We start from the raw sequence: 14,876 nt of genomic DNA, 5'->3' as shown, positions 1-14,876 counted from the left end.
GTGTGGTGATATTGCGCAATGAGATTTATCGGTGCCCTCTTCCAGGCCTCTCTCTCTTATCTTATCTGCGTCTGGCAGTCAAAGAGGAGCAGCCTCCCCTGCAGATGAACTTGTTCAGGCAGAATTGCGGCAGCCTTGTCTCAAGGGATTTTGAGTTCTTATCTAAAAAAACCTCATATTTACACACAAAAACCCACACACACACACACACACACACACACATACAGAGACAGACCTAAACAAACACAGAGAAAGAGAGAGAAAATGAGACAGACAATGAGATTGCAAAAAGAAAAAATTAGATGTTTTTTTAATCTTTACTAAGAAGCCTTTTTTCTGCCCGTTTTCAAGAGTGATGTTTTATTTATGGCCACTGAGGGGCGCCAGTCGACCATGGTGAATTTGGGCCGTTCCTCTTGGGGGCCCCAGAGTAATTTCACACTCAGTAATAAGATATAATAATAATAGCCTCTGATAAGCATCTTTTTATCTCCCTTTTCTAATTTAAAAAATCAAGCAGAGATTAGGTGGGGGCAAAGAGTGACTGGGTCTCATAAAGAATGGATTTATACATCCGTGTCTGATATCCAACTGTCTTTTGCACCAGATACCCTCCTGTTTAACTGTCTCACCAGCACTAGTTACCAAGTAAGCAGAGATGATTAAGTGCAACCCCCTGTACACACATACACACACACACACACACACACACACACACACACACACACACACACACACACACACACACACACACACTTGTCTAATGTAGGATAGGCTGCATGGAACTATGGCTAAGTATGGCTTTGTAGTATGTGAAAACACAGATATGTATTTGTTCTGTCAGGGCAGATGGCGTGCAGCAGTGGCTGTGGTCGCAGTGCTATGACAGTGATGAGTGCTGCAGATGAAGTTAAACACAGAGGTTAGCGGAATTGCCTGAGGAAGTGCCTGGCCGTCCGCAAGCAAGCCGATATCACTGAGGTTTGGCCCCCGCTCGCTCTCCTCTACTCTGCTCCATCCTCACACACTGCTCCTCCTCTGCGTTCAGATGACATGGCAGATTACCCTGGCGACAGTGGGACAGCACAAACACACACACTCACACTCACACTCACACTCACACTCACACTCACACTCACACTCACACTCACACTCACACTCACACACTTACAAACACATGTAAATTCCCCTGTCTCGGTAGCACAACTTTAGCCAACTGATCCGATCCACATACCAGAGGTTTGGGAGTCGACAAAGTGGCAGGAGAAGAAGACCAAATAAATTCAGCTGACTTTTCTTTTTCCTTTTTTTTCTTGCGACGGATCTCTGGAAAGTTATGTTTAAATTACACACTGCATTAGCCAAGACTTTTGTCTCTGTGTTCCCAACCATTTGACACCACGTGAAGAACAGACAAACAACGTCCCAGCCAGAAAAAAAAAATGGCGCGGCTCGTCAGATCCCTCTGTAGAAGGCGATGGTCAGCTCAAGGATCAAATGACTACAGACTGCCAGACGCCTGCATTCTCTCTCCATTGCCGCTTGTAGTAGAGACCATTTATGCTCCTAAAAACATCACAAGTGAAAACATTTATGTTTTTTTTCTCTCATGTGTATCTGATAACCCATGAGAGTAAGCCTTTTAAGCAAACACTCCATTCCTTATCAGAGACTGTCTACTGAAGTAACTTCAGCATTAGTTGGCTATGTAGTCTATCCCACAGACATAACATCACAGTACTTTCAACATTACTAAGAATCGCAAAGCACTCAAAGCTGTCAGGCATTTTGTTAGGAGGCCTAATCATCTCCCTGCAGTTACATGTATGTCTGTGTGTCTGTGTCGTGTGTGTGTGTGTGTGTGTGTGTGTGTGTGTGTGTGTGTGTGTGTGTGTGTGTGTGTGTGTGTGTGTGTGTGTGTGTGTGTGTGTGTGTGTGTGTGTGCCTGTGTCTGTGTCTGTGTCTGTGTCTGTCAGTAATGGGCCAAGTTCTTGTGATTTCAGCATCACTTGACTATCTATCTTACTCCACTACAGATACTGAAGTACACTGATGTTACTAATCATCACAAAGCACTCAGAGCTGCCATGTATGCATCATTACTGTTCATCTCTGCAGTTAAGTCAATGGCAGTCTCTCTATTCCAGGTTCTTGTTCTTCCCCACCAGTGGCTTCAGATAGTGGATGCTGTGTCTTTTTATAGAAATGTATGCCTGCCCAGCACAAAGGGTTAATGTCCATGACCTATACTGTCTAAGTGGACGCAGTCGCCACGTGGACGCAGATAAGACAATCCCACATCAAGACTGCCCCCTCCACCTGACAGCAGGCCTTCTGCTGGCACTTACACACACATTCATGGCACGTATACACAAACACTCACTTCCTCTCTCTATTATGCACACACACATCGGACACATGCACACACGCTCACACGCACACGCACACACACACAGTCATCCATAGAGACACACATAATCGCACACATGTACACTTAAATACACAAGAAGACACACACACACACACCATACAGACACACACACACACACACACACATGCAGTTTAACATACAGACACACATAATCACACACATGTTCCCTTAAATACACAAGAAGACACACACACCCACCATACAGAGAGACACACAGTCAGAGTTGTCATGAGAACAAGGTCCACCAGATGGTGCTGTTGTACATCTTCTGTGTTCATGTGTTTGTCTTTTTTGCTTCTACTTTTTTGATTGTACTTGTCTTTTTTCACCCATCCCACTCACTCATGCGCAGCTAGCTCTGGACAACCACCTCAAGCAGTTCTCGTAAGTCCCCCCGACGTGAAATGGTCTGACAAAAAAACAGCTATCCTCAAGTTCCTCATTCTCAGTTCTTGTCACCAATGGATGCTATCAAAAGCTCTGTTCCGCCCACCACCGTCTATCACCTTTATCACCTCATATGTCAAGACTGTACATACTTCAGAAAAAAATAAGTGTGAGATTCTTGGTTAGGACGCCTAGCCTCTCACAACACATGCAGCACATACCCAAATAGCACAAAGCAATACCACAAATAAGGGGTGTTACCCTGATGGCAGATCCTGATTGGCTGGTTCGGCTTTTATTGACAGCAGGGTTATGATATGAGGCCAAGAAGTGGCGGCACTAGCATTTGTAGTTTTTGTGACAGTGGAAAAAAAAAGTTGAGGAAGGATAAGGAGGCTTGTGCAGAACCTAAACATATTTAGTTATACCTCCTCTTCAAAATGTTCATGCACCACCAGCATTTTCCAATGTTATCAGACCCTGGATGGATTCAGTAAGTGGAGACTTTTATGCAAAATGACGTTTCCAGTACAGGCAGGGTATTCATCTCCACAGTGTGTTATCAGGGGAATTAAACCCTCTACCTTGGTGGTGTGAGCAACTTGCTCATCCAGTTGAGCTACTGGGGACTTCCAGCACTTCAGCCAAAGTGTACTGTTACAAGTGTTATGAATATACTGGTGTTTTGTGAACAGTAAAGTGTTGCATAAGCTAAAGCCAGGTGATTGCAGACGTCTGGTTCCTCTGTGGTGACTGGTATGTGTGTGTTTGTGAGTGTGTGTGTGTGTGTGTGTGTGTCTGTCTCTGTAGTGTGTGCGTGTGTGTGTGGTGTGTATGTGGAGAAGTGAGGCCTCCGAGAGACAGCAGGAAACCCACAACACTTCCTCCTCTCCTCATGGCAAAAGGTTGCCTGCACGGGTCGCATCGTCGCTCAAACAAGATTGCAGTGCTGTGGAGTCAAGTCAAGTCAAGTCAACGTCGACATCGGCAACGACATCGACGATAAATCTCACAGCTCCTGGTTTTGCTCTTGGCCAAGCCTTCAGGTGTGGCCTATGTGTGTTTGCACACACTTCCTTTTTTGTAATTTTTGTCTTGTTAAGAGAGGCACTCCTCTATTGCATAGTCAGTCGGGTGTGGCTCTTGTGTGTGTGTGTGAAAGAGAAAGAGAGAGAGGGAGAGAGACAGAGTGTGAGTTTTTCCTCGTGAGTGACTCAGTGACTCAGGATGGAGCTTCGGGTCCACATGTGGCCATTCTCTCTTCTGCTTTGCCTGCTGGGACTGCTTCAGTCAGGTAAGAACACTGCACGCACAAACACACAGGCACACACACACACACTCACGCACGCACACATACAAACACACGCACACACGCACTCGCACACACCCACACACCATGCCTGTGGTTGTCAGTTTCACTGGACTTAAAGGGTGTAAAACTACTGCAGTAAGCCAGTCATAACCTTCAAACTACCTTCACATCAACCCTTATTTTACCGTCTACCACATTATTGGCGTAATTGAACCAAGAGTATGGTAAACATTCTGAAGCACAAGGTACTAGTAGGTACCAATCATTTCATTTCTCTATCACAAAATTGAAAGTACATTCTATCACAAGTCTGTGACATCATCCCTAAAGTACTGAATCCTTGATTTGAAGATGGTGGGTACTCTCAAATCAAATCAAATCAAACCAGAAAAGCCTCGTAGGCTTCCTACATTAAGCCAGTGCATATTAAAATCAACAGATCTAGTCCGCGAGAGAGCAAGGAGTAGGCATCACCATGGTAACAAACATTGCTCTACATAAAAGTAGTGTTGTTGAGCAGTGAACACATACATGTTTCAAATAGTATGCAGCAAATACTCCAGCAGTGCGCAACACTTTGTAGTTTCCATAGACAGCGTAATTAATTACCCCATAAGTACAACGTACAGTGGTGGCCAAAATTGTTAGAACACTCAGCATATTTAAGAGATCTCAGATGTTTTTGTTGAATTGACGATTAAAATACCCATCAAACAAATGAAATATCTACAAAATGATCTTTATGCTCTATAAACCATATAATAGAGCCATTTTAAGTAGATTAAGGTCATTTTCCTTACAAAAAACAAGCTAGGCCTATTTCACTGTCAATATCACACAATCATGTTCCTTCACAGAAGCAGCCAAATTACTTGTATAATCATTGTCAGGTGTGATCCCGGTTGAATTGCTGGTGATGAAAGAGTCTTAGGACACAGCTGTGTAATTATTTTGAATGTACAAGGCCTATCCTGCTCATTAAGTGATTGGTAACACAAGGGTTTTGTCACATAGGCCACACCACCAATTGGTATAAATTCAAAGCCTCTAGAAGTTGTCTTGTTACACATGTTGTTCTTTGAACATGGCTAAGGTAAGGAAGGAGCTAACAAGTGAGCAACGGGCTCGAATTAAGGCCCTTTTTGATGCTGGCTGGAGTTACCGCCGCATAGCCAAGGACTTGAGATGCAGTCCAAGCACCATCAAGTACACTATAGACCGCCATGATGCCACCAAATCACACCAGAACCGAAAGGGGAGAGGTAGAAAAAGTAAACTTTCTGACAGACAAGTGAAGCATCTGAAAATTCTCAGTCTTAAGGACCGAAGGAAGACCTCACGAGAACTTCGTGATGAGATCAACACCACAATGAATGATGGTGCAACAGTGTCTTCAAGAACTGTGCAACGGAAACTTGGAGAAAAAGGACTTGTTGGCAGGATAGCAGCAAAGAAACCATTGCTGAGAGAGAAAAATAGAGTGAATCGCCTGAAATTTGCAAAAGATCACAAGAAATGGACTAAGGAAGATTGGTCTAAAGTGTTCTGGACTGATGAGTCCAAGTTTGAACAGTTTGGCAACAAGCGTAGAGTGTATGTTCGACGGAGGGTGGGGGAGAGGTATAAAAATGAGTGTCTCTTGCCCACAGTTAAACACGGAGGGGGTAGTGTTATGGTGTGGGGTGCCATTTCAGCCTCAGGAACAGGTGACCTGGTGAAAATTGATGGCATCATGGATAAAAAAGTGTACCACAACATTCTGGTGAGGCACGGAGTACCATCTGGGAGTCGTCTTATTGGGCCTGGATTTATTTTCCAAGAGGACAATGACCCTAAACACTCTTCTCACCTATGCCAGAACTACCTGCGACAAAAGGAATCTGCTGGATCACTGAAAATGATGGCCTGGCCACCTCAAAGTCCGGACCTCAACCCCATCAAGCAAATTTGGGGCGAGTTGGACAATAAACTGGACAGATCCATTATACATTCAAAGGAAAGCCTTTGGCTTGAGTTGCAGAAGGCGTGGGATACAATTAGTGTTGAAGTTCTAAGGAAATATATTGACACTATGCCAGAGAGATGTGCTGCTGTAATTGCTGCAAAAGGTGGACATACCAAATATTAAAGTTAAAAGTGGATAAAAACATAAAGACTCACTTCATCTGTTATTTGTTTGTGCTCAGAGCAACCATGTGCATGTTTCATGAACATTATGAGTTGAAATTATGTTTTGGAGGCGAAAAAAATGCACATTTATTCAGATTTGTAGGGTGTTCTAACAATTTTGGCCACCACTGTATGTCTTATATAAGTAGATTTTATCACAAGATGAACTAAACTTTAAGGAAATGCAAACTATAAAATAACTAAACATGTATTATAATAACTGTAGAAAGAACAGATATATTTTGATGAGCCTCTTCCTTCCTAGACGTTGGCCAGGCTCAACGCATGGTGGAGATCCAGGCCGGCCCTCTCTACAGAATCAAGGGCTTCCACGTCTCCATCTCCTGCAGCGTCAGTGGTTTCCAGGGCCCAGCTGTGCAAGACTTCCGCTTCTCGGCCTACCGGGCCCCGCGGACCACCCAGGAGATCCAGATCATCAGTACCGAGGTCGGTGATTTCGCATACGCCTCGTATAGTTCCCGAGTCCGAAGCGGAGATATCTGGATCGAGAGGCCTTCGGGGTCGTCGGCGGTGTTCCACATTAACAACACTCTTCTAGAGGATACCGCTGAGATTGAGTGCCATACCCCAAACACTGACGATCGCTATTATGGAACCTATAGTGCTAAAACCTCACTGAATGGTGGGTTATTTTATATTAGTTATTAGATAAAATAATTATGACATTATTATTATAATTGTTATACTCTCATCGAGGAAATATTTTTTAAAGAATCACCTTGAGGTGCTAACATGATAACGTAACATTTACACAGGTATGCAAAGCTAGCTTTTCCTACCATATACACAAATCAACTGGCCTGATCAGCTCTTTCAACTGTAAATATACATTTATAGCTTGATTTCAGTGAAATCGACTCTAAATGAATCAGACATTTGTAACCAGTTCAACATGGGAGACAAAAGTGATCAAATGAATGGCATTTCACTGTTCCACATACAGTGGTTGAGGACACCCTGGTGACCACCTACTCTGGATCCCCCTCCGTGGATCTCTCTGAGGGGGGCACTCTTCAGCTGGAATGCCAGGCCTCCAGCCAGACCTTCCAGCACACCCACTTGTCCATCACCTGGCTCCTCCATGGCAACGGTGAGGCCGAGCCCCGACCCATCATCAGCCTGGACCGGGATTTGACGATGAGGCCAGGTGCGGGCTACGAGGCGCGGTACCAGTCGAGGTTAGTCGGGATTCAGAAGGTGGAGGAGACCCGGTACCAGCTGCGGATGACCCAGGTGCAGCTGGAAGACCAGGGAAGGATCTTCTGCCGGGTCCAAGAGTGGATCAGGGACACGGACCGAACATGGGTCAGCATCGCCAACAGAGACGCTCAAGCTGCTGACGTAGTCGTCAAGGCTGTCGGTGAGACAAAGCTTATCTGTTTACTTTCTTCTGCTATTTGTGTTCCTGTTACTCAAGTAGAGCAAGGTTCAACACGGGGGTGATGGGTTAGATACCAAGGTAGCACACACACTGATGGAAATGTGCATTTGTGCTATACGGCAAGTCACTTAGGACAAAAGCCTCCTGAATGACTCAATGTATTTGTTATTTCCTCATTAAATATGATATTCTCTGAACACTCTGTGACAGTGTAAAAACTGCATTTGCTTCAACCCGAACAACAAGAGGTCAGTCTGGCAGTCACAGTCGCTAACAGTGTCTTTCTCACCCCTTCTTGATCCCGCAGTGGTGGATGCAGACTCATTTGCTGCTCACATCAAGGTCACCGACGCCGACCTCAAGGAGGGCGATGCCGTGGAGGTGCTCTGCCAGCTGGAGGCTCAGAATCTCCCGAAACTCTTCTTCACCGTGGCCTGGTTCAAGGGCGAGCAGGAGCTGGCGCGTCTGGGGCCGCTGGGGGTCCTGACCATCGGACCGGGCTATGCAGGGAGGGCGACTGAGGGCGAGCTCCGGGCGGTGAAGATCACAGAGAAGGACTACAAGCTGACCCTGCGGCCGGTAAGGGCTGAGGACCAGGGGGAGTACCAGTGCAGGGTGTGGCAGGAGCAGAGGGGGGACAGCGGGGGCTTCACCCAGGGCCAGAGCAAGCGCTCCAGCACCCAGCAGGTCACCATCACTGCCAAAGGTGAGACTCACTGCCACATGTGCTCATCTGCTGTATGCTGTACATACACATGTGTGCTACAAATACTTTACTAAAGCTTACCTTTTGATGAGTTTACTGAGTCCATCGTATACAACCATATGTACCAGCATTATTTTATAAGCGAAGAAGTGGCGCAAAACGTTAAAACAATTTCACAATCACTATCATTGCTATAGGTGACACATAAATGTAAGTCTACTATGTACATATTACATGCTATACAGAAAATCACAAGTGTTTAATTCCCAAAAACCCCTTAAGAGTTAATGTTACTACTCTAAGTGTGAAATGACCACCAGTATTAGAGTTGATCTAGCTTGTTTGATTTGAAGAGTGTAACACGCAATTGAACCTTCGCCTGCAAAATAAATTCCATCTTCTCTGCAACTTTGAGTTAGAGACAATTGATTTTACTGTGTACTAAATGCTATTAATAGCTCACAATAGCTTCCTGAAAAGACACCAGGGTGTCTTCATCTATTGACGTACGTAACGGGTTGCAAATAATCCTAAGAGACGTCCTGTTTGGAAATTTGGAGATAACAACATGACTTGCCAATGGATTTGAATTAGTCTTAACCAGTCCTTCTGGGAATCATGTGAGCAATGGCCATAAAGCAGTAGCAAAATAAACCATTTCCTCTTTCCCTCGCAGAGAGCGGACTTAGTGTGTCCATGATCCCGGAGCTCAGTGTCACAGAGGGTGCACCCCTCACCCTTTTCTGCAATGTGTCCGGGATGCACGGCGAGCTCTCCGTCACCTGGCAACACAAGAAGGACTCCCTAGGTAGCTCCTTCAGTGAAGTCATCGGCCTGAGCCGCGAGGGCGTGATGGAGCCAGGTCCTCAGTATCAGCAGCGCGCACTGAGGACATTTCGATCGGCTGGCGGCAGCATCGTCCTGGAGATGGGCGAGGCCGGTGTGACGGACGACGGCGTCTACATGTGCACCGTGTCCGAGTGGAGCAGCGGAGGGGAGAAGAAGACGGCCAGCCAATCACAGCAATGCTCTGTCCATGTGACATCACTTGGTAAAGCTACCCCAACCAGAGATGAATGAGAATTACATTTGTGTGCATTTTCTTGTTTGGGAGAATTAGGTATAGGTGGTACACATGGTGGGGACTGATCGGGGGATTCTGGGTTGGCATAATACAACTTTTGAGGTCAATAAATATAGGCTAAATAAAACTAAATAAATAGCATTAATGGCAACTCCTTGTCTTACTATGTGTTGATCATATATTCATATATTATTACCATGTTGAGGTTATATGCAAAGTATCATTTTCATGCCCTCATGTCATCTACCACTTTCTTTGTAGATGAACTGGTGAAAGTGGCTTTAAAAAGTCGTACTGCTAATGTGGTGGTGAACAACGAGATTAGTCTCTTATGCAGAGTGAAGGGCCCCAACGTGCCCCTATCAGTGACCTGGCTGTTTAAGCAAGATGGACGTTCCAGCGAGGAGACCATTGTCTCGGTACACCACACGGGAGATGTGGCCTGGGGCAGAAGGGGGGATGGCTACCAGCTCAGCACTACTATAAGCGGGGACGACTCGCAGTACGTGCTGGGAGTGACCAAAGCCAGCCTCCGCAACACTGGAGTCTACAAGTGTGAGGTGGGAGCTTTCCTGAGGCAAACGCAGAGAGCCAGCAAACCATCCAACCCTCTGGGTGTGCAAGTGCAGAAGCCAGGTACAATTTGACAGCCAAAAGCTAAGCCTCACTGGGGAAGTTATTGTATAACTCGGATTTTGCATTGTCTAGGTTGACTACATTTAATGTGCCTATTGTTGGAACTTTCTGCTTTAGACAAAGCAGTTCATTTTGATATTGTAGTTGTAGGTTGTCAAAAGTTTCTGAATATCTTTTTTGATTTGTTGGTTGCTAATTACATTTCATACTCTCTGTCATTCTTCTCTCTTTACAGCAAGTAAGCTGTCTCTCATCCCTAATCCCACCTCTCCCCTGAAAAGTACCGTGAACTCAGACATCCAGATGTCATGCATGGTTGATAAGGCGACCTCCAACATCTCCCGCTTCGCCGTCACCTGGCAGGTAGATGGCCGCATCGTTGCCAGCAGCGACCGCGATGGCATCGTGACGCTGCAGGACACGGGGAAGAGGACGGGCGTGAGCATGCTCCCAGGGCTGACCTTCCAGCTGGCGCTACGGCAGACGGGCGCCAGCGACAGTGGCCGCTACCTGTGCCAGGTGGAGGAGTGGCTCCAGGACCCTGCTGGGGAGTGGTACTCCCTCCCGCCCCACAATGCCACTGTGGAGGTGGTGATCAGTGAAAAACGTACGTAAAGCAAGTCAAGGTAAAAGCCACTCGCTGCTGACACAGTCCAAGCTGGGAACACAGATTCAAATGGAGCACAGGTCGACACTCTTATTCACCAAGAACTACATTTCAGTGGCTGAAAAATCAACAACCACAACGGTTGTGTTTTTTCAGGCAGTTATATATTTTTCTTGGTGAATTAGAAGGGTGAATTTGAAGGTGTGCTCCCAACTTGGACTTTGTTGAGCTCTTTCTATTGGAGAAGCACCACAACTGAATTTATTTATTATTTCTGCCGACTATTTTTTATTGCTCTATGGCAGAATGGGTAGCTTAGTGTCTGTTCCAGTGTCTCATTCCTGTTTTTGTCAGGGTATGATCATTCCGGTTCTGCCTTGTTCAGTGAAGCAATTTTGAATATACAGATTTTTAAACTTAAAATTTAGATTCTACGCTTATACTATAATGTGGCAGACCAGTTGACTGAGATCCCTCCCTAGATGACAGAATCTACAGTAGTGTCATTGTAACAAAGACTATTGTCTGCTTCCGTCACATCAGCCAGTGATTTCAGTATGGACCAAACCAATATCGACACAAGTGGACGCGAAGGTGGACAGATCGACGTTGTCTGCAGCATAGTATCTGGAGCGGACGACTCATCCTCCCACTTCTCCTTGACCTGGCTCTTCGAGAGTGCCAGCCCTGCCCCCGACTCCTCCACCAGTACCCTTCTGACATACAGCCACCAGGGGGAGTTGACTTACGGGAGCGGCCCTGCGGATCTACAGGAGAAGCTCCGGTTCTCCAGGCCCAACCCGGGAACCTTCCACCTGATGGTGGCCAACGTGGAACCGGGCAACAGCGGGCGGTACTGGTGCGTTGTGGAACAGTACCAGCACGAGTGCAGTGGCCGGTGGAAGAAGAAGAGCTCACGCAAATCAGGGGTCACCCAAGTGATGGTAGAGCCTATAAGTAAGATCCTTGGATTTTTCTCATAATCTTCTTAATTTACCAACCTAAACTGTAGTCAGCATGTGAAAAAGCATGTGCTGTGTACTGTACAGCATGTAGAATGCATCTCAGGATCTGATGAATACTGTTGCATAGCCACATGGTGCTGGCTTGACATATAGCTAATGTAATGCTTCAAAATCTTTCCGACCTACCCCTGTACATGGCAGTTTTACAGTTGGGTTTTACTCTGTGGCATACACAATAGAAATGACACGTGTGAAATTAAAACTATCCTTGTGTCTGTTCAGAAAATAAACGATATCTTGGTTTTGAAACTTGGTTCTGCTACACAGCTCCCACTCTGTCCCTACTGAAGACCAACCAGAGCAAGGTCGTGACTAACCCCCAGACCGGCTTCGAGGTTGAGTGCCTGGTCCTCTCCCGCTCCAGTGACCTGTCAGTCTTTGAGGTGATCTGGTCCAGAACCCAGGTGACAGCGGACAGAGAGGGAACTCAGGTGGTCTTCAATGCCAGTCGGGACGGAACCTTGCACATTCTGGATGAAACTGAAGGTGGTCTGATGTTCACTCGACCCACTCTCACCCACTTCAGGCTCACATTTCCCATTGTGGGGCCCTCTGATGTGGGCAGCTACTCCTGCCATGTGTCAGAATGGCTCCTGATGCCGGGAGAGCGCTGGAGGAAACTGGCCAGCGACTCGTCAGGGGAGCTAACCATAAGCAGACAAACAGAAGGTAGACACAGACATAAACAAGTATGACAACACTACAGGTATAAAAAAGTGCCTATGTAACATATTTGATACCTTATGATTTATGTCATTGCATAGCTAATGAATTTATGTAATTGCATATAGGTGTTAGTGTTATAATGTATATAATGTGAATTTCCATAGTAATAATTAAGGCTATAATTATATGTGAATTTCCATACTTATAATTATGGCTAAAATATAATGTGAATTTCCATAATAATAATCGTGGAATGAACAAAAATGCAGGAATGTGTCCCCAAGCATCATGTGCTTAATACTTTGTGCTTATACTAGGTTAGGATTAGGGTCAGTTACATGTAATGATATAAATCATTACATTATTAATCTCATACATATATAAATATATATATATATATACAAAAAATATTATAATGTAAATGTAGTAGTTTTCTGTAGTGTTACGCCATTATAGTCTTTGAAGTGACACCTGATATCATCAACATAACATTCTAAATAATGCTGAAACATCTAACTTTCTCTCGCTGTCACCCTGCTCACAGTCAAGAGTAGTTTCAGCATGAATAAGGACGAGGAGAGCCTCACCGTGAAGGAGGGCCAGCGATTGGACCTACAATGCAGCGTGGGTTCTGAAGGTTCTGACCCGTCCCCCTCCTCCTACACCGTCACCTGGCTGTTCATGAGCCCAGGTTCTGACGGTTCCATCGCTCTGCTGAAGCAGAGTTATGACGGCCACCTGACGTTCAATAATGAATACCAAGAGAGGCTCCGGTTCTCGCACCCAGCTAAGAACACCTTTGGTCTGGCCATCCTGAACGCGGTACCATCTGACAGCGGAACGTACAACTGCCGTGTGGATCTGTACCAGCACGACTGCACTAGCCAGTGGAAGTCTGTGGCCTCCGACCAGTCCGGTCTCATCACTGTCAGCGTGCAGAAGCTAGGTACAGCAAACTTGTTTCATACTCAAGCACATACATCTCGTGTCGTCTAACGCTACAACATACCTCAGTTTTGAGGCCATGTTTCCCCCCTCCCTTTATGTCCAGTCTTTGTTTACTTCTTCACACAAATGCCAGTTCTTACAATTTTATTTTCATGATCTGGGGGCTCTATGAAATTATGAAAACTAATGCAAATGTAGTTGCTTGTTGTGCTAGATGTGCTGACCTGAACATGGGCTGGGTGTGATGCAAATCTTAGACACAAAAGTTGAAGTGAAACTTGACATGCAGTCTTATATGACCAACTGTTTTTCAAACAGAGGGAAACCTGAGTTTGAAAAAAGATGACCACCGTCTCAACGTAACAGACCTTAAGGCCGGTTTCAAAGTCGACTGCGACATCATCTCACAGTCCAGTGAGGAGTCGCTCTTCGAGGTCACCTGGTTTAGAACCCGGGAAAATAACCAAAAGGACCCCATCTTTAAAATCACAAGGAACGGCACCCTGCAGAGCCTTGACAAGGTCAGGAAGGGACTAGTGTTTGGCCGGCCAAAGGTCACGCTCTTCACCTTGACTGTACCGGACTCTGGAGCGACAGACAATGGTCAGTATACCTGTGAGGTGGTGGAATGGGTCAAGACGCTCACTAACACCTGGAAGAAGATGGCAGAAGACCGGTCTGGCGTCTTGAATGTGAACGTGCACACAGGTAATACATGCAGTATGTTTAGCCAGATGATTCAAACTCAGTGAATCCAGAGTAACTTGAGGTGTTTGTTTATCAGCACCCCTCTTTGTGTTCCATATGAATCCAGGTGCCAGACAACATTACATTCTGCACAACACAGACCACATTAAAACACTTATCTGTGAATACTCGATAATAATACTCAATAATAATACTCGGTAATAATATTGGATAGCCACTGTTAGCTAAGCTAAAAGCAAGGAGTGTATTTTCAGACTGCAAAGATACTAACTGTATGTCTGTACTACACTGGCCCTGTTGTGGCAGCTGCACACACAAACACACTTGCAGTTCTCATTCAAACACATGCCGTGCTCTGACCGCTGTTTGTTCTTTTGTTCCAGGTGCTTCTGACGCTCAGCCTCAAGAATCCCCGGATGTCACGGCTCCCGTGTTCGTTGTCATCCTGCTGATTTTGGTAGGAGTTGTGGCGTTACTGGCAGTGAAGCTACGCAAGGCGACCATAGTTCAGAAGAAACGCGACGAGTCTCTGTGGGCCGAGAACAATCCTCTGAAGCCAATCCCCGAGGCCTGAGAGGAATGAGAGGGGGCTATGTGCTAAGGAACCAGAAGGACAGGAAGGCTTTTATCACTGTGGCAGAATCAGCAAATTGAAATGTTGATGGACTTGGCAGACTAAATCTTTTTGGTCCCATCTCAGAGGCAGACACAGAGTCTGTCTCCGTCCGTCCGTCCATCCACAGACTTCAGCTTGCCCTCTCCGAATGTCTGCAGTCATATTTTGACCAATTTTGC

At 45.7% G+C, this 14,876-nt stretch overlaps 1 protein-coding gene across 1 annotated transcript; it reads left to right on the top strand.

The window, feature by feature from the left end:
* Positions 1-4,045: 4,045 nt before the first annotated feature.
* cd101 (CD101 molecule) lies at positions 4,046-14,655 on the top strand (the record flags this gene model as incomplete). The annotated part of the gene is made up of 12 exons (XM_080839289.1): positions 4,046-4,112; positions 6,565-6,942; positions 7,264-7,680; positions 8,009-8,407; positions 9,084-9,458; positions 9,753-10,127; positions 10,363-10,734; positions 11,278-11,691; positions 12,027-12,428; positions 12,970-13,371; positions 13,692-14,081; positions 14,465-14,655. The coding sequence occupies 12 exons, from the start codon at positions 4,046-4,048 to the stop codon at positions 14,653-14,655; spliced, it is 4,182 nt and encodes a 1,393-aa protein (XP_080695415.1).
* Between the last annotated feature and the right edge of the window lie 221 nt (positions 14,656-14,876).

The sequence above is a fragment of the Sprattus sprattus genome, assembly GCF_963457725.1.
Source record: "Sprattus sprattus genome assembly, chromosome: 5".
Classification (NCBI taxonomy): domain Eukaryota; kingdom Metazoa; phylum Chordata; class Actinopteri; order Clupeiformes; family Clupeidae; genus Sprattus; species Sprattus sprattus.
Note: the sequence above shows the minus strand (reverse complement) of the source record. Positions and strands in the feature narration are given on the sequence as shown.